The 23783-nt window shown below is 39.6% G+C and overlaps 1 protein-coding gene across 3 annotated transcripts in view; it reads left to right on the top strand.

The window, feature by feature from the left end:
* lbr (lamin B receptor) overlaps positions 1-23481 on the top strand; it is a 36480-nt gene extending 12999 nt beyond the window's left edge. For 2 of the 3 annotated variants that reach the window (XM_072362615.1, XM_072362616.1), the window contains exons 5-14: positions 311-497; positions 1104-1300; positions 1654-1708; positions 16728-16922; positions 17026-17129; positions 17871-17996; positions 18175-18343; positions 18599-18679; positions 19387-19509; positions 21761-23481. In XM_072362615.1, coding sequence (XP_072218716.1) covers positions 311-497; positions 1104-1300; positions 1654-1708; positions 16728-16922; positions 17026-17129; positions 17871-17996; positions 18175-18343; positions 18599-18679; positions 19387-19509; positions 21761-21921 — 1398 coding nt within the window. In that variant the 3' untranslated portion in view covers positions 21922-23481. The remainder of the gene's footprint in view (positions 1-310; positions 498-1103; positions 1301-1653; positions 1709-16727; positions 16923-17025; positions 17130-17870; positions 17997-18174; positions 18344-18598; positions 18680-19386; positions 19510-21760) is intronic. The other variant, XM_072362617.1, reaches the window with a different exon arrangement.
* The last annotated feature ends 302 nt before the right edge of the window (positions 23482-23783 follow it).

The raw sequence follows: 23783 nt of genomic DNA, 5'->3' as shown, positions 1-23783 counted from the left end.
AATTGATGTAAAAAAAAATATATATTCTGTGTACTTGCACAAATCAAATTCTTTTTTTTATTTCCATTTTGCATAACATTCTCAACTTTTTGGAACTTCATGTTCCAAGATGTCATGTAGTTTGTGAATAAGAAAGGATTTGTCTAACCTGGATGAATAAAGAAGAAGAATAATTTAGTCAGTCACATAGTCTACCACATTGTGTTTAGGCTGTTTTTGTTTAGTGTCTTTCTTTTGATTAATTGAATGTGTCTTTAATTAAAACAGAAACCATATTAAGTTTCAGTCTTTTTTTTTTTTTTTTTAATAGAAGTCAGAAGCAAAGGTAGAAAAAGATCCAGAGAAGAATCAGGGCCGTTATAATCTACGCCGCAGGAAAGATGATGGAGCTGTCATACCAACTGAAGCTAACTCTGGACTGCAAGAGGAAGAGAAGACTAATGTGTTTGCTGCCACTACCATCCCCTCTGCACCACTTGACTTTGGAGGAAAGATGGGTAGGTTAAAAAAAAAGAGAGAAATACAGTTATGTTTTTATTCATGGAAAGGATATCTAAACCATTCAAACTGCTGCAGGCATGTTTGGTAATATATTTGTTACAGCCCTAATTCCAAAACAAGTAGGAAACTGTTAAATGTAAGTCAATATAGAATACAATAACATGCAAATCTCATAAACTAGTTCACAGCAGAACAAAGAAAACTCATAGATTTATGAGATCGCAAATCATTGCATTTGTTTTATATTTTACATTTTACATAACATCCCAGCTTTTTTGGAATTGAAGTTGTATATGATATAAGACGTGTATTATATAAAAAGTTAATCTTACACAGATGTTATGCTGTTGGATGCTCTGTAATCTCTGTAATTTTTTTGACTCAGCAATTTGATGCTCTTAAATGCTGGGGAGCGTGACAATTACAATAGTAACTATATATTTAAAGATATATTTTTCTATGAGCAATCATGCCTTTTCTGTACTGTTATTTTCTTTCTTTCTTTCCTTTTTTTTTTCTCCCCTAAATTTGTTTGTATTAGTCATGGTAACAGTGGTGACATGACATTGCTCTTGGTATTCGTGATGTCTTCTTATCTTAAGGCGCATACTTCTGGCTGCTCTTCCTGCCATCCTGGGTTTTGTTTGTGTTACTCCAAGTCAGTCAGGATGATCCCAGTCTGGCAAACTTCCCCCCTACTCTGCCTCCACTTGAAACCTTCTGGGATGCCCAAGCTCTTGGCTTTGTCCTCCTCTGGATCTTATTTCAGGCTTTGCTCTACATTGTTCCTGTTGGAAAGGTGAGTGTGAAGAGCTGAAATTTGTAGAAGGATCCACATGAATTTCTTGCCCTGATAGGAATCAGAAATTAAAGTGTGGCCATTAGTAACACTGAACAAGAGCCTTCACTAAAAAAAAGAAGCCCTTTTGCTGGTATTTTAAGGAAATAGAAAACTGTTTACTGAATCACATGTACATAATAGATGTTTTGTAAAGGCTGTTTCAGTACAGAAATCGCCTCCTTCTAATGCAGATCAAAATCTGATGTTCAGCTTTCATCTCCTGTTGTATCTGCCTTTCAAAGTTACTGCAGTGCTGTAGTTTGCTTTTAAAGCCTGTCATTTTTTTCTTCGTCTGTTTCTGTCTTCTGTAGCTAAGTGAAGGCATGCAACTGAGGTCTGGGAAGAGGCTCAAATACAGAACCAATGGTGAGGCAGTGTGAAGCAACCTCTTAACACTACTCTTCTGGAAGACACTGTGCCAATACTATAACAATTAATTGGGGTTGTTTTTCTTTGATCTGTGACTACATTCTTATTCTAAGTTATTATTATTATTTTGTTTATGCCTTTTGCCGTGTTTGGTAAACTTGGATTCACTGATGCCATATTTTTACTACCTTTCAAGAGCTCATCTAATTGCATCAAATTGTCCTCAAAGGCTTATCGTATCAATGGGGTGCTTCAATGGATATTGATTCTATGTAGTTTGATCAGTTATATATTTTAAGACATTTTAGAAATATTTTCATATTGGTAAATTCACAACCAACAAACAATGGACTGATGCTTTTAAAGCTTCAGGTTTGTCATTTTCCAATGGTAGAATAGCCTTGTGTCTGTTCTACACCTGTTCAACCTGATTGTGTACTTGCAGAGGAGAGGCAAGTTAAGTGATGTTAAAGGTAACTGGATTGCTGGCTTTCCCTTCACATTGCTTTGAGTGCAGTCAAAGCTTCCAAACTTGGTTAATTGAGCTAAAAGCAAAGATGAGCAGGTATTGTTCAGACAATTTCACGCTCTTCACAGCCTTGTACTTGTCAAACTGCATTTGTGTTTACAAAGGGAACAGTCTCCCTCACATGATGGTGCGTTTTTGCTTTCAAGATACCTCTCTGTGCACTCACATACATAGACCTGTTTTTTGTGTGCAGTGGTTTCATACTTAAAATTCCCTAAAATGTTTTTACTAAAAATTATTTGGTTAAAACAGCTTCATATCTTGGGACCAAGATGGATCATCTACAACTCTTACTATCCCTAGCAGAAATTGTTTACAAAATGTTTAGCTAATGGCCACCTTAACTGGCTACCATATAGATGTAAGCTGGCCAAGTCACTTGTCTCCTGCTGTTTGTGTATGTAGGTGGTAAGGAGGTCTGTTGAAAGTATCATTGTAACTCGCTGAATTTTCAAACAGTTTGGTTTGTATATCACAGTACTTGGCTATTTCTTCATGTGAAATGGCTTCTATAATGTACTTTTTATATAAATTTGGAAAGAAAAAAAGTATTTTCAAGATAATTTTTGATACTTTTGTAAGCACAGGTACATAAACTGCCCAGCCAAAAGGGCCACAGGCCGGAATCGAATCTGGGACAACTGCGACACGGCATAGAGCCTTTGTAGTTTTATTTTGCGAGAGTTGTCATTGATTTTCCCACTTTGTTATCCATGTTGTTTTGATGCTGTAAGAAATGCAGTAGGGGTCCTTAGGCAAAACACCCCCCTTATCTTTCACGCCTACCAGTGTAAGTGGCTTTGGATAAAAGCATCTGCCAAATGCATAAACATAAACTTACATACTCTATTGCCATGCAGTTCTTGGTTAATTTTGACTTCCCTATTTTTGCTATGAACATGTGGATGAAGTGGTCCCAGTAGAGTGGCTGTGTAGAAATCCCTCCGTTTGCTCTCCTATAGTCGCAAGTAGCAACATAATGGCGCCTATGAGCTAACAGAGCTATAGTACACGTTCGTTCATTCATTGCTTAAAGTATTGGTGAAATAAAGACACATATTGCCTTATTTAGATATTTAGAGGCTGTTACACCTCTGCTTACATAATAGCTGATGAGCCTGCAGAAGCTATAATTGTGAGAATACTGTGAAGCAAAGACGCTTTTGGTGTGAGCGCCCGGTTACACACGCAGCTGTCTCCCATGGTAACTATTTATGAGGCCACAGCCAACATGGCTGGCCTATTATAAGAGCTTTATGCCAGCCTGTGTTATGTGTGCTCCTAATACGATACAACATCACAGCTTTTGTCTCTCAGCAAGCAGTAGCTCCAACTAATCACACAGCTACTACTTATGAGAGCACAGCCAACACAGCTGCCTTATTGTAAAAGCTTTATGTTAGCCTGTGTTATGTGTGCTCCTGATACAATGTAACAGGACGTTCTCTGTCTCAGCAATCACAGCACAAACTTCCATTGTAAAGAAGCTGCACTTCTCTCCTTTAAACTGATAGTGAGGGCTGTGTTCAAACTGCCATAAAAGCTGTATTCTACACAGTACCTTGATATAAATCACTTAACTGTCTGCAGCATACCTTTCTGCTATTAACAGGTTAAAATTTTCTTTTACTATGACTTAAAATCTATTGAAGCAGCTGTTTGTTCTCAAGAGGCACAATCTGTCCTCTTCTGTGTCTCTGGCTTAGGACGTCCTTCTGTGTGCTTTCACTCACTCATGATACCTAAAGCAGTAAGGTTTCACCAAGCCAGTATCTCATATTTCAGACTGCATTTGAAATATCTAATGCTTGACTGGCAACTAGCAGGTCTCTCAGCACAGCATCTGTCTGTCGGCGGGCAAAATTTCTTCAGTTATGGGTCTAGCTATTGTCTAGTTATGGGTGCCAATGCCAAAGGCAAGGTACACATATTACTATTGTGCATACTTATTATTATGGGTGCCAAAGGCCTTTCAAAAATACCTTTCACCCCCAGCTCCTTTCAAAAATACCTTTCACAGCAGTACCTATCAACTGCCAGTCCTTTTTGCATGTTTCTTCTCTTTTCTGTACTTTTCTGCATTCATAAAGCTCCAGCTCCTTTAAAAAAAAAAAAAACATTTCAGGCCTTTTGAAAACTTCAGCAAATAATTTTCTGCTAAATTTTCACATTTTTCTGCAGTGTTTCTCTGCTTTCTGAATTTATTTAGTATTTTTCTTATCTTTTCTGTACTTTTCTGCCTTCATCTAGCTCTTGGTGGCTTAAACATTCACATTTTTCTGCATTGTTTTGTCATTTTTCTGATTTTTCTTCCCTTTTAGTTTAGCATTTTTCTTCTCTTTGCTGTACTTTTCTGCCTTCATCTAGGTCCAGGTCCTTTCAAAAATACATTTCAGGCCTTTTGAAACTCCAGCACATGACTTTCTACTAAATTTTCACAATTTTCTGCATTAGTTTTGAATGTATTCACTTTTTGTTTTGCATTTTCTTCTTTTCTATAGTTTTCTGCCTTAATCCAGCTCCTTTCAAAAATACCTTTCAAGTGCTTTGAAGCTTCAGCTAATAACTTTCTGCAAAATTTTCACTATTTTCAGCTTTTTTAACATGGTCAGCTATCCCCATTCAGCTCATCGGCATTCTCACTGCTGTTTCGCAGGAACAGCTTTTTCTAGTTTCAATAGGCCAATCTCACCTCTAAATAGCTGAGCATTCTCACCTCTACTTACATAATAGCTGATGAGCCTGCAGAAGTTATTTCAATTGGTGTGTTATCACTATTAGAGTCTGATATAGTACGTAGAATATTGTTATAGGACTTTTAAGTGTATAGCATTACCTATTTTGTTTGTTTGTTTGTTTGTTATGAAATAGTGTGCATCAATGGACACACTTGGGAATTATCATTGCCTTTCAGGATGCAATAGTAATAATAGATCGGTTTGCTGTTTTACTTGCTTATGCTGTTTCAGTGCCTCGCTGAGCCTGTTTTTGAATTTGTCCATCCGGTTTGTCGTCCGCGCGCTCCAAGTTACAAATTTTGACTGGTGCACGTGCCCCGCTGCTTTTTCATGGCATGCAAGGCGGAAATACGTAATTTTGACGTCACGTGCCGTGAGCAACTCGTCAACTATAAAACAAGCTTAAGCCGTGTGGCGCTGATGCTAACTCCAATGCCCCGTGTGTTCTGCTGTTACCCCGGTCCTTGGAAATGGTTTGGTCCTTAAACAGGTGCTGGAGACTGTCCTATGTCCAGTTAAGATTCAATAAACACCACCCCCCTCTATTTTAACACCTCCATAATGTCACTTACCAACTTCGTCATGGACCTTAACGCAGCCTTACCAACATTTTACCCCCACATTAGGACACCCAGACCTCATCTGCCTCAACGTCCAACCTGTCTGTCTCCAGCAGTCAGGTGAGGAGGCAGCTGGAGAGACTGAACCAGAACAAGTTTGCAGGTCTTGGTGTGTCGGGCCCAGTGTCCTGAAGACCTTTATGGAAAAACTATCTGGGGTTCTACAGCACCTCTTCAAAGTTCTAGTGCTGTGGAAGATTCTGCCCTCAGTGACTACAGACCAGTTCCTCATGAAAGTCCTGGAGAGACTGTTATTGGCTCACGTAAGTAAACAAGTGGACACTTTACAGGACCCACTACAGTTTGCTTATTGTCCTGGGGTGGTTATTGAAGATGCCAGCATGTACCACCTTCAGCAAGCCACTCTCAATCAGAAAAATCAGACAGCACGTCGAAGATTATGTCCTCTGATTTTTGCAGTACTTCACTGTACTGCAGTTGTGGGATGTATGAGTGATGGACAAGGAGCTGAGTACATGGAACTGGTCAATTACTTTGTGGCATGGTGTGGGAACAATAACCTCATCTTTAACAGAAACAAAAGAGATGATTTTGCATTCTAGGAGGACCAGGAGTTAACTAAAGATGTTGTTCATCCTAGACAAAGAGGTGGAAGTGGTTGATGAATACAGATACCAGGGAGTCTACCTGAACAGCAGATTGAATTGAAAATGCAACACACAGGCTTTCCTCTAGAAAGTACAACGCAGACTGTACTTCTTAAGAAAACTTGGGTCCTTCTTTGTCTGCACCAAGGTTTTGCTTATGCTCTTTAAGTGTGTGATGGAAAATGCAATCTGCTTTTGTGATGGTAAATTTTATGTCTCAGGACTGACAGACTCTCCAATCCACAGTAACCATTTGTATCACCATGACACGCTAATTGTTTGAAACTATTTACCTCTTAATTAACATTCAGACAAGATAATTGTTTTAACCTCCTGTTTCTTAATTGTCATCAAGACTGCATCCTGTCCCCCCTGGGGCGTTGTTACACACCTAAAGAACAAAGCCCCCTCCTCAGGTATAAATGCTCTGGGTTCCTTTTGTTTGTATTTTTCATACCATTGCCGCTGAATGATGTGGACTGATCTTTTTCCTCGCAACGAAGAATAAAAACTTAGCCGACCGGCAGAAAAAGTAAAGTTTTTATTTTATTATACTATTTTATTGCTCATCAGAGGTATTAGGAAGGAAGCGATTTAAAAACTTCCATAACACTTTGCAACCATATGTTGGGGCAGAAGCATTGGACCCAAAGACTCAAAGAAACTTCACAAACTTATTTAAAAGAAGAAGAAGAAAAAAAAAATAATAATAATAATTCTCCCCCAAAAATCAGTACTTTGGAGCACTTCGACGTGATTGTAAAAAGATTAATGCTTGGTGCGAGCACAGGTAGTTCTACCTGTTTGACATCCCTGCTTGACGCACCTTGGCAATGCCATTAGGAAAGCTGCAGGGTCCTCAGTCGGGAACTACCCTTCACTGATGTATTGCTTCGTGAGATGTGCTGAAAAAGCAGTAGGCACGTCTATCTATGTTAGAAAAATTCACTCACAGACAACGGCATGAAACCAAGAAATCCCTCAGAGGCCTCAGTATTTTACTTGCAAGGGGAGAACAACACACAAACCTTCTCTCGGCTGCTGCTTCGCTAGAGTTCTCCACCTCCACCTTTGCCTTTTATTTGGTGACACACACACACATACAATCTTCTACTTGCTTTCATGTACCGAGACCTGGTATATCTCCTGAGTTTGGAGTCATCACCTTATTTGGGCAGCGTAAAGATAACAATCTTACGGCTTCTGCACCTCGTTATCCTCTTGGCTCTCCTGACGTGTGCAGTCCTTTCCTTAAACTTGATCCACAGGTCCTTCAGGCCTTCATTTTCCTGGGCCTCAGCTTTCCTCCATGAGTTTCTCAGGAGATGCTGTTCTTTAAGCAACTGGAGGATTTCCCTTTCTCACCTTCTGCTTGCGACTGGTAGTTTCTGCCAAACTTTGCCTTCCCCTGGTGCATATGCAAACCAAGGTAGATTATTTTGGACTACCCACAGCTGCATTCTCATTGGACCCTGGGGTCTTTCTTCCTTGACAGGTGTTTTCTGTCCTTTATGGTCCATCTTCCATCCTGCTTCTCAGTTAACCTTTAGACTGTTTTCTTGTTCTTTTTGTATTTAGTTTGGATGTTTAAAGAACCTTTTCTAGCTAAACGTCTGAAGTGGATAATTAACTCCTCCACCCTACGTGCAGTCTTTCCCTCCGTCAGCCAGTCTTCTCTGGCCATCTTCACAACTTAATGAATGTGGACAACACACTGACCACCTTGACCATACTGACGGTATGAGGCTTCTTCAGCTATGCTGTAATGAGATACTGGATGTCAATCCTGCCAACTGTGATAACGATTCATAATGATAGCTCATAATGATTGTTAAGGGTAAAGAATTCTGCAACAATATAATCTGCCTTTGGGATAAATTATGTATATTTTTCATTTAATTTGTTACACTTCATCTCATTTCACTAACGGATTGGACATGAGCCAATCTAAAAACACATGTCAAATATAGCTGCAAGCAGCGATGGCAGGGCACATAGCACATAAGCCTATGGCTGCTCAGGAAGGCATCATGAGTCCATACACCAAGTTTGGTGTTTGCGATGAACTCGTATTCATCCAGGGATTCCAACGGTACCTCATTTGTGCAATATGAACCAACGGCTCCAAAGTTATGAGCAAAAATGCGTTTTTTCTACTTATAGCGCCCCCTCTAGGTGAAAGTTCACTAGAATTCTTGGGCCTCTTAAAGATTTGGTTATGAGTCTGTGTTAGAAGTTTGACGTCTAAAGATCAAATGGTTGCTGAGATATGGCCTCACTTCCTGTTTGGCATGTCAGCGCTGAGTAGGATTGGCTGCTACGGGAAAACAGAAGCAAATTTAAAAATTCCACTTTATAATACATGTCCTGTGGTCCCGTGGAAATCAGACAATCTGGGTGACCTGTAATGCTTTTTGAATGTTTTTGATAAAATTCGAAATGGCGGAAAAATCCAAGATGGCGCGAATGATGTCATACAGTGTGTTGACCTCTGCTACATCCAGTGATTCCAACGCTTCCTCATTTGTGAAGTTTAGACCAATGGGTCCAAACATATGAGCAAAAATGTATTTTTGCTAAATATAGCGCACCCTAAAGGTCAAAGGTCACTAAAATTCTTGGGCCTCTTAAAGAAGGGGTCATGAGTCTGTGTTAGAAGTTAGACATCAAAAGATCAACCAGTTGCTGAGATATGGCCTCACTTCCTGTTTGGCGTCGCTGCCAAATTTGATTGGTTGTAGTGGGTGAACAAAGTTGAAATTGAAAAATCCATCTCCTAACTTATGTGCGGATAGATCCAAGGTTTCCAACGGTACAGAATTTGTGAAATTTGGACCAACGAGTCCAAAGTTATGCAGCTGAATGCACTTCAAACTTTGACATGTTGGTGGCACAAAAATTCTTAAGTTTGCTGTCCTAAAAACTTGTGCCAAATTTCAAAACTTTTTACCATAGCGTTCATGGGGTCCATAATAATAATAGGAAAAGCTACTAAAACAATAGGTGTCTGCAGCTTTGCTGCTAGACCCCTAAATATGTTGAGTGGAGATTAAGCATGAGCTCAAAATTTCCATAACTGTGACTTTAAACCAACAGCTGCTGTTCTGCAACAAACTGTTCCAAGTTGAATGACTGTTGCAATTTTTCTGGTAAGTTGAATTTGTTTTTTGTAAGATAATCTGTAAATTGATTAGTTATCTAAGACAACAAGTTGTCTGTGTTCAGAAAAAAGCTATTTGGCAGCTTTCAGTATTTGCAGTTATTTTGTAATATTTAGAATATATACCTGTAAACAGATTTTCCTTACTTTCACCACTTATTATGTGTGGTAACTTCTCTGTATAAGGAGAATTTTAAGACGTACAGGAGTAATTTTTGAGGATTTGAAACACTTTAGAAGTGGTTAAAAAAAGTCATCTTCCTGCAGCTCCAGAATTGTTAATGTAGTTTGAGTACTGGACATCATACATAGGTTTTATTTTGGTCTGAAATGCTTATTGAAAGTATGTTTCTTTCTGCCTCCACATGCATGTTGGCAGAAATACTTTAAATCTGAATCTTTAACACTGTTCAGCAACTTAAAATTATCACAGCAATTTTCCTTAGTACCTGTAAGTAGGACTATGTAAAGCATTTGCAAAGCACCAGGACAAAAAGACCAAATAAGTATGCACAAACCCAAAGGCAGAATTTACCAATGCCAAGAGTCTCGCTTCTCATTGATTTTGATTTGGCTAGACATCTTGCTGTTGGCACACTAAATTCTTCGTCTGTTTGCTTCACTTCGATTACATAGATGGTGGGACAAAGTTGAGAATAATAAAGATTTTCAAGTAGCTGCTTAGGTGCCAGTCAGTCAGATTTCTTGAATTATAGGATATCAAATCATGTGCCAGTTTTTAGGGTTCATTTGACTATAAAAAGGTCAATGGGAAGTGTAACCAGTGGCTGGCTTACTAAATTTGGATGCCTTAGCGCGTGTGTTATATACAATATAACCAGACTTAACTTACAACTGTGACATGACAGGTAAGTGAGGATTCTGCCATGAATGAAAGGAAACCAGGAGACTAAATGCTGTGGAGGGAGTGATTAGTGATGACGTGCAGCTGATTACAATGAAACAGGTGACATGAGTGAACCTAACGTGACAGGGGAGAAAAACGACGAGAACATAACCTGAAAACAAGACTATTAAAACAAACTGACCTGAAAAACAAACTGTGACAGAAAAAAACGTAAACTGTGACAGAGACCGTATGGCGGACGGCCAGATCTCCGGCGACCCGGCCGCCCCTTCAGGGCAGCAAGCCGAGGCGGGGTCCGCCGTGAGGCAACCTGGGTCCCCACCGGCAAAGAGCAGTGGTGAGTCCGCCCAGGTTCCCACTGGCGACGGCGTGAACTCACCCGAGCTTCCATAGGCGCGGGAGAGGACGACAATGAGCCCACCTGACCCACCCCGGCGATGCCCACAGCCCCCCCTCAAGGAACGGCTCCCATACGTTCCTAAATTGGGGTGGGCGGGTGGGACTCTGACCGCCAGAGCAGGCTTGGTCGTGGCAACGGGCTTGGTCGCAGGAACTGTGGTCGTGGCAACAGGAACTGTGGTCGTGGCAACAGGAACTGTGGTCGTGGCAACAGTCATGTTTGCAGGAACTGTGGTCGTGGTAGGAGCCTCTGCGTCAGCGGACAGCTGCGGCAGGAAGGCCGGCAGAGAAGTGGAGGAGCCCACCGGATAGGCCGGCTCAGACAAGGCAAAGACCAGCTGGAGGAAGGCCGGCTGTGCCGTGGTAGCGGAGTCAGCGGGCTGTGGAGGCAGCAACATAGGAGCAGACACTGGGGAGGTAAAGGGAGAGGGGTAAAGCTCGTGGATCCAGGCTGATTGTAGGCCAAAAATGTCCATCGCAGCCGTGATGTAGATCTTCCTCACAGCCTCCCAAGTCTCCTGGGTCCCGGGGATGGCAGGAACTAGCTCCCTCCCAAACTCCTCAAGGAAGTCCCCGGACAGACTCCACCAGGCGAGACTGTCGGCCCCCTTGGCCATGCCTTTCTGCAAGGCCGTGAGTCGGCTCTGGAGCGCGTGGAGAACTGCTGGGTCCATTCTGGCAGAATCCTTCTGTCACGATCGGTGGAGAGGTAGGACCCAGATGCAGTTCTTTTCAAAAATCTAAAGGTTTATTCCAACCAAGACAATGAGCACTAATAAAAAGCGCAGCAGAGCCGGATCTCAAAAATACTTGAAAACTATGGAAAACAATAAACAGTCTATGAAAACAAAACTATGAATGAATACTTTGAACAAGACTATGAGGCATAACCAGACTTAACTTACAACTGTGACATGACGGGTAAGTGAGGATTCTGCCATGAATGAAAGGAAACCAGGAGACTAAATGCTGTGGAGGGAGTGAATAGTGATGACGTGCAGCTGATTACAATGAAACAGGTGACATGAGTGAACCTAACGTGACAGGGGAGAAACACGACAAGAACATAACCTGAAAACATGAGAAACTGAAAACAAGACTATTAAAACAAACTGTGACCTGAAAAACAAACTGTGACAGAAAAAACCTAAACTGTGACAATATGTGGATATTGATGATTTCTCTGTTGATTGAAGAAGAAAATTGTTTAGCAGTGTGGCATTGTAAATTAACCATGTCGCAATAAGCAATGCTTTCTCATCAACAGTAATAGACCAGTACGGAGTTGTACACAGTATGTGTACCAATGATCACTGCGCTTAAACATCTATCCATCCATTTTCTATGCCCACTTAATCCAATTCAGACAATTCAGGAACCCTCTCGCCCTTAGGTGACAGTGCTAACCACCACACAAAATCTTTTTGTATATTAACAATATTAAATAATTGTTCTTGGACCTGTCTTTTATTCAGGAACAATGCTGATAACACTCTGAGACCAGTACTTGACGTTCAGTGAAGTAGGTGAGTTTTAAGGAGGTGACTAGTGTTGTGCCAGCAATACACCTGATCCACACAACTGTAGGTTGTAACTGTTGAACTAGACAGTGTTCAGTTAACAAGGTAATGGCCTAACAGTAATATTAACTTTTCAAAAAGTAACAACAATAACTCCTTAGAAGTCACCTACTGATGATATAATCTTCATTACTTTAGCTGTTAACATTAGTCACTGCTAAACAAATATATAACTAAACCCTGGCAAATTATTTCTCAAATACTTACACTTCCCTCGTCTGAAATCCAGGCACTGAAAAGTTGGAACTGTTCCGCATTGTGGCACAGATTATCCCAAATCCAGAGTTGAACTGGCCCAATGAAAAGTTAAAACAGTCCAATGAAAATGCAACGGTTGACAGTATGGTGTAAAGATAATAACCTTACACTCAACATCAATAAAACAAACAAAACTGATCATTGACTTAAGGAGAAAGAAGGATCAACACCCACCACAGCACATCAATGACGAAGAAGTGGAGAGGGTTGTACGCTTAAAATTCCTGGGCACGCACATCACAGAGGACCTCAAATGGACTGCAAACACCAACATGCTCGTGGGAAAGGGCACAAAGCGGCTGTACTTCCTCAGAACACTCAGGAATATTAACCTCTCACAGAAACTGCTGTTGTCCTGCTACCGCTGCACCATTGAAAGTGTCCTGACCTACGGTATACTGGTATGGTACAGGAGAAGCTCTGCTGCTGACAGAAAGACTGCAGAGGATTGTAGAAACTGTACAAGTCATCACCAATTCCCACCTACCAGCCTTGAATGACATCTTTACCTCTTGCTGTTTCCAGAAGTCACATAACATCCTCAAATAACCTTTCCACCCTGCCCACAGCCTTTTTGAACTCTTGCCATCTGGTAAGAGAGAGTCATAACCACACTGAACTCAAAAACCACTTAACACAATACTAACAAGAATATTTTATTCATAGTGTGTATACTGATAGCACACCATAATTTGTTGTACATTCTTGTATAATGACAATAAAATATCGTATCTTATCTATGTCAGAGAATATAAGATAACTTCATCAGTCTAGCAGATTGGATGTGAGTGTTTGGGGCTCAGAGTAGACATAGTAAACTTGACGAATGACATAAATGTAAACCGAAAATCTGAGTAGCATGTGAGAGATGTTGCCATGATTGTGTTTTCGGGTTGGGAGTGATTTCAGATACCTGAATAATATGCCCTATAGCATAAAAGAAAGATTTTTTCATAATATGTTCTACTACCTGTTGAAATGCCTTTCTGATTGTATGAGCTATGTTAGAGCTTTTACTTCAGCTATCAAGCTTACGTCTGTGCATCCTTTACACAGACACTGCAGGCTAGAGCCATTTTCGTGTCAGCACATCCTTTGTTGTCAAGGTTATCTATTCCAGTTGTCAAAAGCAATGGAATGAAAATATCGATAGTTGCGTATGAAAGACATAAGCAATAAGTTGGGCTATGCAGGAATTATATACTTGCAGCCAAAAGTTGTTAATTGAAGTAACTGGTAAAAAATAAATGCCAAAACTAAGTGTAACAGTATATATTTTTTTTAATGATTTTTACCACATCCTCCAAACAAGACATTTTTAGAGAATTTTCCTCTTTGGAGAATTTGAGCTGTGCGCCTCACCTGCAGTCATGTATGCTTCTGAGCTTTCTCATGTCACAAGAACAGAGAAAGCTGTCCAGAAAGGAAAAGTAAAAGGGAAACTTTTCCAATAAGAAACGTTAGGAATATTATGGGCAAAGATTTACAATGTACCTGTAATTTGGAAAAGATTACGCCAGCTGGGCCTTGGCTTTCTGATTTGAAGCTAAACTTGTCAATATTATCCTTTCACCTGAATTGAGGAAATTAAACAACTCTGCACTGGCAGTGCCCCAGGGCGGATGAGATTTGCCCTTAGTTCTTCACGGCCCTGGATGTTGTGGGGCCATTTTGGTTGACATGCACCTGCAACATTGCATGGAGAGAAGATACAGTGCCTGTGGATTCACAGACCGGTTTGTCGTCATTCGCGGTTCTTCTCTTTAAAACGGGTATGACTTTGTCCCTCATGATATCCTGTGGATGGTGCTTTGTGAGTATAGAGTGTTATGGGGTATTCAGTCCCTGCACAATGGGAGTAAGAGCTTTGGCATTGCAGACAGGAAATCTGACTAATTTCTGGTGCTTGTTGGACTCCGTTATGGCTGTTGTTTATCACTGATTTTGGTCATGACTTTCATGGACAGAACTTCTAGTTTTAGCCAAGGAGTTAAGGGGTTTCTAGATTAGTTAGTTTAGGATTGCATCTTTGCTGGATGCAGATGATGTAGAGTTGCTTCTTTTATGCTTCAAAAGGATCACTCCTGTTGAAGTAGTTTGGGTGTCTTGTAAGATACAGTATATTGACAAAAGTATTCACTCACCCATTCAAATAATTAAATTCAGGTGTTCCAATAACTTCCATGCCCACAGATGTATAAATTCAAGCGCCTCGGCATGCAGACTGCTTCTACAAACATTTGTGAAAGAATGGGTCGCTCAGGAGTTCAGTGAATTTGTGTGGTACCGTGATAGGATGCCACCTGTGCAAGTCCAGTCATGAAATTTCCTCGCTACTAAATATTCCACAATCAACTGTCAGTGGTATTATGACAAAGTGGAAGCAACTGGGTACGTAAAATGACAGCGTGAGGTCAGCAGATGCTGAGGCGCATAGTGCATAGAGGTCGCCAACTTTCTGTAGAGTAGCTCAAGAACAGTGCGTAGAGAGCTTCATGGAATGGGGTTCCATGGGTGAGCAGCTGCATACAAGCCATACATCACCAGGTGCAATGCAACGCGTCAGATGCTCAGATGCTGTGGTATAAAGCACGCTGCCACTGGACTCTAGACTCTAGAGCAGAGCGGAGTGACAAATCATGCTTCTCCATCTGGCAATCTGATGGACGAGTCTGGGTTTGGCAGTTGCCAGGAAAACGGTACTTGTCTGAATGCATTGTGCTTAGTGTACGGTTTGGTGGAGGCAGGATTATGGTGTGGGGTTGTTTTTCAGGAGCTGGGCTTGGCCCCTTAGTTCAGTGAAAGGAACTCTAAACGCTTCAGCATACCAAGAGATTTTGGATCATTTCATGCTCCCAACTTTGTGGAAACAGTTTGGGGATGGCCCCTTCTTGTTCCAACATGACTGCGCACCAGTGCATAAAGCAAGGTCCATAAAGACATGGATGAGCGAGTTTGGTGTGGTTTGGTTTGTGCTGCAGCGTTGCGTGTCGATGACTTTATCCTCAGTGACCCGGGTATAGAAAGCCCCCAATAAAAACAACCCAGCAGCTCTGAACTAACAGTGCAATAGTATGCATTCATTCATTCATTCATTCGTCTTAAAGTATTAGTGAAATAAAGACGGCTAATGCCTTATTTAGAATCTGTATTGTCTATGCCCCATTCACTCCTGTTAAATGGATACACGCGGATCTCAAGTGATCTAAATAGAGTCCGAAGGACACCGACTTTCAGCAAAATGTTATTGATGAGTAGATTAATGTATTTTATGCCAGAAATAAGGTCCAGGTTTAAATAAACTGAACTTCCCCTTCATTTGCGTGTAAAGGCAGATGAGCGAATACTTTTGGCAATATAGTGTACCTTTCAGACGCATCCCAGAATAGGTGGTTCAGACATGTCCCACTGGGGACGCTCTCGATCTATTTAATCATCCTTTTGTTTCTATGGGGACGTTTGACACAGATTTTTGTAGATTTTGTTAACATCATACAAGGCATCACGATCAAGTCATGGCTAACAATTACCAAACGAACTGCAACTATTTAAAAAAAAAAAAATTTTTATTGGTTTTCTTAAGGTTTCAGACTGAGTAACGTACAGATTTTTCTTTTTAATTTATGCATTTTTTTTAATCAAATAGTAATAAATGCCACAACTACTAACATGACAATGTATTAGCCTGCAATTACAGTGGCTTGTAAAAGTATGTAATTCCCATCTATATTTTTTGTTATTTGTTTTGTTTTTTGTTTTTTTTAAATGAAAATTTTACTATTGCATTACTATTCACTCCCCAAAAGTCAGTACGTTTTAAGCCAGCTTTTGAAGCAATTACAGCTGCAAGTATTCAAGTATGTCTTGGCTTGGCATATCCAACTATTGGGATTTTTTTCCCCCATTCTTCACAGCAAAGCTGGTTCAACTCCTTCAAGTTGGATGCGTTGTGCTGAATTACAGCAATCTTTTGGTCACAAACTCTCAATTGGGTTCAAGTCTGGGCTTTTGACATTCTGGGACACATTTAAATATTTAAATGACCAAATTGTTTAAATTACAGTTTGTAATGGAAAAAAAAGAAAAACACCATGGCAAGCCACTGTATGTAATTGACATTCAAAGTCCATTATAGTGGAACAAAATTTATGTTTTCCACAGTACATTTCTTTGTCAATGTCATTATGGGTTTTAAAGTTTCTTGTCTCTTTGTTTGCATTGTTTTTCCTGATATCCATAAATGTCTGTTCCTCCAGGTTTTTTTGCCATTGTGGTTAGTGCTATAGTGGTAGCAGCAGCAGTACACCAGGGTGTTGACCTCACCTACATCCACAACAACTTCCTGCAGTTGGCCACAGCTTCCCTCCTAATCTCTGTGCTGCTCAGCATCTACCTATATATCCGTTCTTGCTGTGCTGGCCCTGACCAGCTGGCGCTAGGTGGAAACTCTGGTAAATGTGAAGATCGGGAGTATGTCATTATCGTCTTTATGTATGTTGGTCATTTGGAATATGTTTGCTTCAAATTTTGTTTTTAATTTCCCTCCTTCTCCAGGCAGTGTGGTCTATGACTTTTTCAAAGGACGTGAGCTAAATCCCCGCATCAGAGACTTTGATCTAAAATTCTTCTGTGAGATGCGCCCTGGACTTATTGGCTGGGTGAGTCATATAAGGAACCAGATTTCTGATCTATTAAGTGAGCAGTCAGTAGAAGAAGAGTATGTTTCTGCAAGCAAACTGTGCCTGTTTTTCTAGTGTGAAACAGATGACATGACATTACGTCAAATTATATGGGGACAGTTTTTCTTTTTATTCAAAGTATACCTGTATATACCAGCCACTGTTCAGGTCTTCTTTGTTTGTTTAAACTTGCTTAAATACAGCCCCTTCTGGTGGCCACATGTTGAGCCAATTTTATTACATATATCAACATGCTGTCAATTTAATGATCAATTAGCATTTGCTTATGGCCATGTTTATACTTTAAACACTGCAGCATTAAAGTTTATAAGTGTGTATTTTGTGAAGTACTTTTGATGTGTAGATGGTATCATATGTGCTGGCAGGCTTGGTCTGTCTGACAGGCTAACTGCTCTTCAGAAAAGTGGTAGTGATAGAGAAAATTTTGAAAACTAAAACAGAAAACCATCTGTATTGCAACACAGAATAACAAGTAACTGTCTGATGCAAAAATCTACAATGTAGATTTCAGGGTGTTAATGTAAACAACTTTTAAAGGCTTTAATCTTAAAATATTAGCAAACTTTAAATGCTGGTTTAGTGTAGCCTGAAATTTTCTTTTGCAAATCTGAATAATAGTGAACAGGTGTGTCCACCTGTCGTGTGCTTTTGGTAATAAGGACATTTATAATATAGGACTATGCCTCTTTCATTGTTCAGTGTTTGATCAACTTTTCCATGGCATTGGCTGAGATGAAACAGCAGGATCTGGATGCTCCATCATATTCCATGATTCTTGTGAACCTCTTCCAGCTGCTTTATGTGGTGGATGGCCTATGGAATGAGGTATGCTCAGCAGAGCATCTCAAATACAATACAAAATACATCATTATCTGAAATGTTACTGAAATAGTAAAACAACCTGTCTTCCAGAAAAAACATTATTTTAAGATAAACAACTTGTAAATCAGTATATTTTGTCAACCAACTGGGTTATAGCTTAATGTTTGTCTTTATCTCCCAGGAAGCCATCCTGACCACCATGGATTTAATGCATGATGGGTTTGGCTTCATGTTGGCTTTTGGTGATCTGGTATGGGTTCCTTTTATCTACACCTTGCAGGCTTATTACCTTGTTGGTCATCCCAACCCCCTAAGCCTTCCATTACTCACAGTCATCATCCTCCTCAAACGTATGTATGAGCAAGGCATCTAGCTGATCTTCTTTTAATTTGTTGTATAAGCTCTGTTCATTCGTAGCTGTTTTTATTATTTATGTTTAATGCTTCTTTTTTTTTTAAACAGTGATGTCATATTTAGCACACTGAGAATATAGCTACTCAGATTATGCTATTTATTCCTGGAGATGTGACATACATTTCTGAGTAGTATTTTTCTAGTCTAAGAGTTGATGTGATGATAACATTTCCTCTCTGTTTTTACGTCAGTCACTGGATTCTACATATTCAGGAAATCAAACTCTGAGAAGAATGCCTTTAGGAGAAATCCATCAGATCCTAAACTGTCCTGTAAGTTAAACTGTTGGCTTAGGGTGAATAATTCTATATCTTAAGGAAAATTATTAGGGCCACTGCCTAAAAGTCAACTAAGATTTGTCAACATCATAACTCGAAGTGAGCTAAATAGTCATTAACCAATTATTACAATAAAAGCAGCATAATTCCTTGACTCTTCCTCACTCACATTCACAACTATTTTACTGTTTATGGTGAGCTGGATCACCACCAGAGTCAGAGCACGCCGAGTTTGTTTTCACGCTATCTCCTCAACTGTTATAGTGTGTGTAGATGTGTCATAGAAACCATAGTGTCTTATTTCATAACAACTTTAAGTTATGAGATTGTATGTGTAAGAAAATTGTTCTGTAAAATGTTTTCTTATATGTAGGTTATAGCTTGATAACTATTACTCTGTCCACATAACTTAGTTTAATTACTTTAATATAGTATAATTTTACAATTTTACGCTACATAGCCATGGTAGCATGAACTGCTGGTGATTAAGTTTTAACATCTACAGAAAATAGACACTGTACAATGTGTTGATATAATTCTTCTAAAATATGAGGTATTATAGCAGAAAATAACATCCTCGTGATATTCTTAAAATACATTAGAAACTGTTGTTTTATTATGGCTAATTAAGGCAAACTGAATAATTGTCCATACATTTAATGTGAAAACCATCTGTCATTCTATCTTCTTTTTTTTTCCAGATTTGAAAACAATCCCCACAGCTACTGGGAAAAGTCTGCTGGTCTCGGGCTGGTGGGGCATGGTTCGCCACCCTAACTATCTGGGAGACCTCATTATGGCTCTGGCCTGGTCCCTACCTTGTGGTTTGTTTGTTTAAACTTTTGCACCACAAATAGTAAAACTACCATATTTTCTGGACTATAAGTTGCTCCGGAGTATAAGTCACATCAGTCAAAAAATACATCATAGTAGGCAAAATAGGTGTGTATGTTAACGTAACACATTAACAGTTATTCACCTACACAATAGCACTTCGGCCCATGGGGATGTCAAACATGAGTGGGACCTCGTCCATGTTGATAATATGATCTGGTAACACGTTGTGTTCAGTTAACTGCTTTTCAATGAACTCACAAAAACTGTCGACCTTGGTTTGAAAGTCTGCTGGCAGTTTCTGAAACACCGTTGTATAGTATTCCAGTATATAGTCACAAGCCTAGAGTGCCTTCTCGCGGCTGTACATAGCAATGTTTACTCCTTGGTTCAGTTCAGTTATATACACTGCTCAAAAAGATAAAGGGAACACTAAAATAACACTTCCTAGATCTCAATGAATTAAATATTCTGGTTGAAAATCGTTATTCATTACATAGTGGAATGTGTTGAGAACAAAATAACATAAAAATGATAAATGGAAATGGAAATTATTATCCCATGGAGGTCTGGGTTTGGAATCCTACTCAAAATAAAAGTGGAAAATCACATGACAGGCTGATTCGATGTCAGTGGAAATTCCTCAAGACAAGTCAAAATGAGGCTTAGCGGTGTGTGGCCTCCACGTGCCTGTATGACCTCCTTACCACGCCTTGGCGTGCTCCTGATGAGGCGGCGGATGTTCTCCTGAGGGATCTCCTTCCATCAGTCAACTCCTGGACAAACTGGTGCAACGTGGCGTTGGTGGCTGGAACGAATGATGTCCCAGATGTGCTTGATTGGATTCAGGTCTGGGGAATGGGCAGGCAAGTTAATGGCATCAATGCCTTCATCATGCAGGAACTCCTGACACACTTCAGCCACATGAGGCCTAGCATTGTCATGCATTAGAAGGAACCCAGGGCTCACTGTATCAGCATATGGTCTCACAATGGGTCTGAGGATCTCATACCTGTACCTAATGGCAGTACCTCTGGCTAGAGGGCTGTGCCTCCCCTCACCATTACTGACTCACCGCCAAATCAGTCATGCTGGAGGATGTTACAGGCAGCAGAACGTTCTCAAAGGCGTCTCCAAACTCACGTCTGTCACGTGTTCAGTGTGAACCTGCTCTCATCCAGGGTGCCAATGGCAAATCTGCCAATCTTGGAGTTCTGGCAAATGCCAAGCATCCATGTAAGCACAAGTGGGCTCTCATACCACCCTCAAGGAGTCTGCTCAAACTTTTGACAGTTCAAACTTTTGACAGAAATATGCATATTAGTGGCCTGCTGGATGTTGTAGGGCTCTCGTACTGCTCCTCCTGTTCCTACTTGTACAAAGGAGGAGGTAGTAGTCCTTCTGCTTTGTTGTTGCCCTCCTACGACCCCCTCCATGTCTCCTGGTGTACTGGCCTGTCTCCTGGTATCTCCTCCATGCTCTGGACACTGTGCTTTAGAGACACAGCAAACCTTACCACAGCTCGCACTGATGTGCCATCCTGGATAAGCTGCACTACCTGAGCAACTTCTATGGGTTGTAGACACTGTCTCATGCTACCTCTGGGGGTGAGAGCACTGACAAAATGCTAAAGTGACCAAAACATCAGCCAGAAAGGATGAGAACTGAGAAATGGTCTGTGGTCACCACCTGCAGAACCACTCCTTTATAGGGGTTGTCTTGCCAATTGCAAGACATTTTCACCTGTTCCACCATTTGCACAACAACAGATGAAGCTGATTCACAATCAGTGTTGATTTCAAAGAAGTATGATATACTTGTTGTTTAGGTGTTCCTTTTATTTTTTTGAGCAGTGTATATTTTGATATATAAGTCGCAGGACCAGCCAAACTATGAAAAGAAGTGTGACTTATAGTCCGAAAAATACGGTAAGTGCGCAAGATGAAAAGTATTTAGCAATAAATAATTATCCAGTCACATGTTACCAGTGTGTAGTTTGAATTACTATTTATTACTGGCTTTTAATTTGTTTGTGCAGTTAGGTTGATCTTTTGGTGAAAATGACAAAAACAGACAAATGAAAGGAGTTGACCATTTCAGCTGAAGTGACAGAGAAACTACAGAACACAACCTTTTTTTATGGTGGAATAAAATGCTGTTAAAAGATTAGAGCTACTTACCAACTGATTAATTCAGGCAGGTTCAAATGATGTCCTTCCTCTTTTCTAATCATTGCCACAGGTTTTAGCCACCTCCTGCCATGGCACTACATGATATACTTCATCATCCTGCTCTTGCACAGAGACTTACGTGACACGTGTGAGTGCAGGAAGAAGTATGGTTCTGCGTGGGAGGAGTACTGCCGAACTGTTCGCTATAGGATCATTCCCCGTGTCTACTGAGGAACCAACACTGGACATATTGGAGCTGAAACTGTTTTTGACCAAACATTTCAGCCGCCTGACTGATTGATTTGATATTTTAGAATATTTTTTTAAAGTGTTTTTCTTTTCTTTTTATATCTTAATTCTGGATTGAAGGAAGAAGAATTGGGAATTTTCTCTTAGTCCTCTTAATTGTTTATTTTTGTACATAAACATTTTCTATTCTTCAAAAATACAACACATGCATAACTTTTATGAAAAATAGTACAATAACTGCTTGGGTGTGATTTATAATTAGATGAAGTACACCTTCGTTTTCTACTTAAACTACTTCTGTACATTGTAAAGGATGGGATTATTATTTGAAAAGCTGTACTGTACAGCTCATGTTATTTGTCAAGACCCAGACTGTCAAAAAGTTTAATTAGAAAAGTTATACATTGATTATTTTGTGTAGAATGTCATATAGAAATTTAGGTTTTACTTATTAGTGTAAAACAGATTGGTCTGATGAAAATGCACTGATGTATTGCCTCTTCATTTTATTTTTTGTTCTTCTTGCATTTTCAATTCCAAAGTGTATTTGATTTAGTTTTGCTACCTCAGGTTCACTCACAGACTAGTTTTTCCTCCTCTGTGTTGTCTGGAAGGCAGTGTGTGTAATAATGAGTGTAGCATCACTGCAAAATAAGTTTAGCTTGTTTTTCATTTCAACAATACTATCCATTATATAATAGTGGTATTAGAAGGAAATGTTCTATTGTCCAGCATTCTAGGGAAACTATCTGTAATTTGAACTAAGAGTTTCTGGGTTGTGCTTTTTGTTATGATAGTCAGTTGCTCTACAGTTTTCTTTTTTTTTTTCTTCCCCTTTCTTTATCCTTTTTAAGTTTTAACATACCCGGTCAAATGAAAGTGACTTTCGATTAAGTTTATACTGTGACTATACAGGGCTGTTAAGTGTGCATTTGTAATATGTATTTGCAAAATACATCTTTTATATATCTTTATGCATGTGCAGCTGTACATGATTCCACAAGTAGCAGTACATCAACTAGACTCGCAAGCTTTTTTATACTGGGCTGACTGAGCACCATGTAAATATTTTAAATCATGTTATTTTCAGAAAAAAAAGAGTCGATAATTGCATTGTTTCTTAGTAGCTATTTAATTTAGCTTTTATTTGGGTTTTATGTTTTTAATTGCCAAAAATTTGACCACTATGTTATGTTTACACCTAGATCTGCCATGGTCTGCTACCGTACTTCAAGATGCATTAGATCAAATTTAGAATGAACTTGACACATGAGGTGCTAGCACCCTGTTACCTGCTTGAATAGTTGTGATGAAACAAAGGTTTCATATATATTATTGCTGTAAACTTCTGCTAGGTTTGACCACCTGTTAGTGGAAAGCCATAAGTTTGATGTACTTTCATAAATGACACCAGTGAATGAGTATTTTGACACACCCTTTGGTCTGTCTATAACGATGGGTCCAGATTAGGACAACAGGTGGAAGAAACTAATCTGTACAAATGTTGCAGTGTGAAATAAAGATGGTTGGTATTTTCTTGTCCGACTTCATATAGATTTTTTTTTTCTTTTTTGACAACAGATTCAGTAAGTACTCTCTGTGATGAAGAGAATTTGTTCTCAGAAGTAACGCAATACTTCTTTTCTCCATCATATTTATTTGTAACAAATAACAAATATAAACTTTTGTATTCTAACTGGAAAAAAAACACTAACTCTTGTGACTGCATTCCTCTTCATTACTTATTTGTAATAGTTTTTTTTTTGTATTTATCTTAGCTTTTACAGTTTTTTAGTATAAACCTCTTTGTCTTGATTCCTCCTGTTAGAAAAATTCTCTTAAAA

The sequence above is a fragment of the Leuresthes tenuis genome, unplaced genomic scaffold (assembly GCF_036924035.1).
Source record: "Leuresthes tenuis unplaced genomic scaffold, fLeuTen1.0.hap1 SCAF_13, whole genome shotgun sequence".
Taxonomy (NCBI): Eukaryota; Metazoa; Chordata; class Actinopteri; order Atheriniformes; family Atherinopsidae; genus Leuresthes; species Leuresthes tenuis.
This window is presented reverse-complemented; position numbering and strand designations above follow the sequence as displayed.